At 34.1% G+C, this 4,705-nt stretch overlaps 1 protein-coding gene across 6 annotated transcripts in view; it reads left to right on the forward strand.

Moving 5' to 3' along the window:
• The window catches only part of GRIA2 (glutamate ionotropic receptor AMPA type subunit 2), a 160,148-nt gene extending 155,910 nt beyond the window's left edge, over positions 1-4,238 (forward strand). For 2 of the 6 annotated variants that reach the window (XM_027116814.1, XM_027116813.1), the window contains exons 15-16: positions 1-47; positions 438-4,238. The exon at positions 1-47 is cut by the window's left edge and continues 202 nt beyond it. In XM_027116814.1, the coding sequence (XP_026972615.1) occupies positions 1-44 (44 nt within the window). In that variant the 3' untranslated portion in view covers positions 45-47; positions 438-4,238. The remainder of the gene's footprint in view (positions 48-437) is intronic. The other 4 variants (XM_027116811.1, XM_027116812.1, XM_027116816.1 and 1 more) reach the window with 3 other exon arrangements.
• The last annotated feature ends 467 nt before the right edge of the window (positions 4,239-4,705 follow it).

Below are 4,705 nucleotides of genomic sequence, written 5' to 3' on the forward strand. Positions count from 1 at the left end.
AGGAAGGTTACAACGTATATGGCATCGAAAGTGTTAAGATTTAGGGGGTAGGAACGAGGCTCTAATACAACCTTCTCGGTGCACGTTTTAGCTTTCTTGTCGCGTCCGTAAGCTCTTTTAAATGAGGAAGGTGGCCAGTGGATCGTCCTGTATGTCCTGTTGCTGTCCTTCCGTGTTCCTGGTCAGTGACTAACCGGCAGCCCAACTGTCCATTTTCCTCTTTAATGACACGGTAGCTTGGGGGTATGTGGGCAGATCCCCGCTGTAATTGTGCTTTCTTATTTGTAGTTCAGTCTGGCGCTATTTGCTTTCATTTGCTGCAAGCTTTCAGATAGAAGTAAATTTTTCAAAAGCAGCACCGCCTTTACTCTGGATACATTTGAAAACCTTAACGTATGCTTTCTTTTTCTTTCTTTCCCTCCCACCTCTCATTTAAGATGACCTTGAATGATGCCATGAGGAGAGAGGAGAGGCTGTCAGTTACAGGAAGTACTGGAGAAAATGGACGTGTTATGACTCCAGAATTTCCAAAAGCAGTGCATGCTGTCCCTTACGTGAGTCCTGGCATGAGAATGAATGTCAGTGTGACTGATATCTCGTGATTGATAAGAACCTTTTGAGTGCCTTACACAATGGTTTTCTTGTGTGTTTATTGACAAAGTGGTGAGAGGCATCCAGTATCTTGAAGACTTTTCTTTCAGCCAAGAATTCTTAAATATGTGGAATTCATCTTGAGTTGTGAGGAACGGTCACCTAAAGACACAACATCCTTTTCTACTCCAGTTCCAGACGAAGCTTGGCGGACATGCACAGCTACCATGGAAGTACTCTAATTTCACTGACGTCTTTGTACAGACAACAGACCCGTTTCTGCAGCCACTATTGTTAGTCTCTTGATTCATAATGACTTAAGCACACTTGACATCAACTGCATCAAGATGTGACATGTTTTATAAGAAAAAGAAAAAAAGACATTTAAACTTAAAAAAATATTTTTAGGTATTTTCACAAACAAACTGGCTTTTCAATAAATTTGCTTCCATATTGGTTGAATAAGACAACAACGATTAAACTGAGTGGGACGTAATTAGAAAGGCTTTGGGTATCAGTTACGTATTTTTCAAAGCCAAATATGTACATGCTAAGGAAAGAAAAACAAAGAGAAGATTCAAATCTTGTAGTAATTTAATATTGTTATTAAAACTTTAATGTATCCTATTCTTTAACATTTGGTGTTAATGTAAAATTACTTGGCAGTGCTTGACATTTGAAATAAACACTTTTCTATTGTTTTATTTGCAAGTGGTCCAATTAATTTTGCTTAGCTACAGTTTGGTCATCAATGGAGTTCAAAGACACTACTAAATTGTTAGGTTCCCAGAGAAATTTGCCCCCTTTTAAAGAAGGCCGGGTGGTCCTTAAAGTATAAACCTGTCCCCAGATAAAATCTGAACCTGTTTTTAAGTATGTCTTATCGTATGTAAAGAAATATTTAGCATAAAGCATTTAATCTCTGTAGGTAAATGCTAATAGATTTTAAAAACTAATATTAAAAACAAATATCAGAGTATGTGAGGTTCTGTTTTAAAGTGTTTGAGCTGACAGAGAGAAGTATTAGTTGTAGATGAAGTTAGAGATGCCCTGAAAGTAGATAGGTGCCCATTGATCAAATTCCGTAAACTAAACCTGAGTTTTGGCTTTTAAAGGTGTAAGAGCTGTCATAAATCTTACATATTATGAAAAGTTTAAGCACTTTTGAGTCAGCTGCGATATAGTTTCTTCCCATTACCATCAATATAAACAACCCTAATATATATATTTTTATACTTATTCCTCAGGTGGAATGGCTATTTTAAAATGCCCAGTGTGGATAAAACACACTTCTGTGGCTTTTGACTAAAGAACTTATATTTCTCTAGTTAAGAAATTTAAAGGAGCTATCTTTCCCTTCATAAAAGACCATTTATTTCCACTGAAGCTCTCTAAAATAAAATTAATTTAAGGTTTTAAGTGATCACTAACGTTCAACTAATGCTTGCTATTTCTGCAAGTACGCCTTTGTGTAGCACTTGGTGTTTTACTCAGTGCCTGGAAAACATTCTTATTTATTATCTATCACAGAAGGGAAAGAGAAATGTAGGGTCTAATAGCAACCACTCGCATGGACCATGGTGCCATGAGGTATCATGACGTTCTTGCCTAAATTTAGCTGTCCCTAATCACAAATTCCAAGATCATACAATACAATTTTAGTGCATTTCTCCTCATCAGGAATGTTGGAGGTGCATTTTAAGTTTAAATCAATCATCAATGCTAGAATGACCAAATTGCAGACTAACTGTTTTCCACATTATACTTCAAATGAGTTTTTAAAAATGAAACAGATGACTATAAACCACCAATGCTCTTTATTTATTGTACCTCTGGGCCTACTCTTCTAAAAATTGTAGCTTATCAATTTTTCTCTGTCAAGCTTGAACTCATGTAAATACTTGAAATAATGTAAAGTTATATTTTCATGTTTTTATAGATACAACATGACAAGAATACATAATGTAAGAGTATTTCAACTATGGATAATGTTGACTGGATAATGCACATCTCAGTTACAAGCAGTAATCATAGTATAATATCCATGTAACGGTGCATCAGTGTATTGCTATATAAACATGTCTGTGTGCATCTAAGTGAAAAGTGGTCAGACAGAGTGATGACAGCTCTCTAAAGGTTTTTTTAATTCATTTTATATAAAAACTGTTATGGAAAGACCAAAATGTTTATGAACTATTCTTATGTAAATTTACAACTGTCCTTTACTGTACTTTTTTGTTTACAGTATATGGTACCTTATTTTCTGCTGTGTTAAGTGGGTGTCAGACTCCGAGGAGACATACACTTTCTACAACTTCTATTGAAGATATTGGAACTTCCAGTTTTTCATGTGTACTGTGTCAGAAAATGCTTTTGATTTTATTTTTAAATCTAACATCAGATGGCTTTTTCGGAGTGTTGTAAAAACTTCAATCATATATAAAACATGTTCTTACAAAAGGCCATGATCTTTATTTATTTTTACTTGATAGTTCTTAAAACTACTAATAATGAGAAACCAAAAAAAGGTACTTGAATGTATTCCCAAACAAACCCGGGTGTTTCTACTCAACAAGGACATCCTTTGCTCAGTTTATACATCAGCTCGGTACAAATATAAGAAAGGAAAAATAACTTTTTTTTAAGCTGAAGTGATTAACATTTTCAACATTCCAAGCTTACAGTCATTAAGTGCTTTGGGCATATGTAGAAATATCACTATTAATTAATTTTAGTTCTCCTTTGGCACTGTATGTTGTCAGCTCAGCTGCTGTCATAACGGTATTAAAGAGCAGAAAGGTGACTTGCTTTAAAAATTCCACAAGGTAACACATTTCCCAGCTTACATGTTTCAACAAAGTTTTCACTTCCTGCTATACTGAGAGAGAGTATTGATGAGAAACGAAAACTCTTGCAGTTTTGATTCTCTTTTTACAAAGGTGATCATCTTAATATTTAGGTATATTCTAAAATTAAAGCATTTTAGTTCTTCACAATTGCACATTAAAATTTCTTGTATAGAGTTTTGCGGTTTGAATAATTTAATGTTTAAAAGTAGAGTATACCAATGCATCTGCTTAAAAATACAGTAATCTTGTTATTCTGCCATCCTGAGTTTGCAAATTCTATAAATATTTTGGTGCTCGTGGTGGTAGATTGCGCAAATGAAGGGAAGCATTAGCAGTATAATAACCCTACAGGAAGATTTTAATACAACACCTTGACAACACCATTGAAGAAAACACTTACTGAAACGAATTAGAAAACAATACAATGTGGCTTCTTCCCATTTTTCTATTTCCTATCTCATCATATCCTAGCCTTATCAGCCCAGTAAATTTAAACAAAACTCAAGTATCACTTCTACCTTAAAATGTATGTGTGGGTCTTTAAACCTGTTTTAGGCTGGATAAGAGTTTATTTATTGCACTTTGAGAGCCTGCTGGTCTGTCGTGTAAAATCCTCATGTAATTCAGGCAAATATTCCATTTTCTTCTAATTCAAATGATATAGGTAGGTGTATGGATTGAATTAGTTGCATACATTCTATATTGCCAACTTTACCTGATGATGTAAGGTTTATTAGTAATATATTATGAACTTGGGAGAGTTTATTGGTTAAGTTCCACAAATTTTATATGAACTCTAAATAAGCTTATTAAAGGAAACAGAATGATGTAAATATCTGTTTAAAAGTAGAGTAAATTTTGTGTAAAGTGTTCCAGTATTTAAAATTGGTTTATTTTTAAGCTCCAACATGAAAAATGGGTAAGTATAAATGAATCATCAAGATATTCTGAATGAGAATTTGGGGTTGTATTAAATGGTTTGTGACAGTTGTATCAAATTTTTTAAAAGGAAGTATTCATTCTCTCAATGTGTTGGTTTGGCAAGACCATGACACTGGGAATTCTATTGGCTACTAATCAATAAATTATCTATTTCTATGTTTCAAACAAGAACAACTCATAGATAGTATATAGCACTCTAAGTACACGAAGGTTCAAACATATTTATGTATAAATGAAGATATGCAAAGCACAGACTAACACAAATGGCCTAATATCCAATGCAGGTAGGAAAGTGCCTGGAATAAAGCTGGATCATAAGAGTT

The sequence above is a fragment of the Aethalodelphis obliquidens genome, unplaced genomic scaffold (genome assembly GCF_003676395.1).
Source record: "Aethalodelphis obliquidens isolate GAN/ISIS:26980383/991018 unplaced genomic scaffold, ASM367639v1 scaffold17, whole genome shotgun sequence".
NCBI classification, from domain to species: Eukaryota; Metazoa; Chordata; class Mammalia; order Artiodactyla; family Delphinidae; genus Aethalodelphis; species Aethalodelphis obliquidens.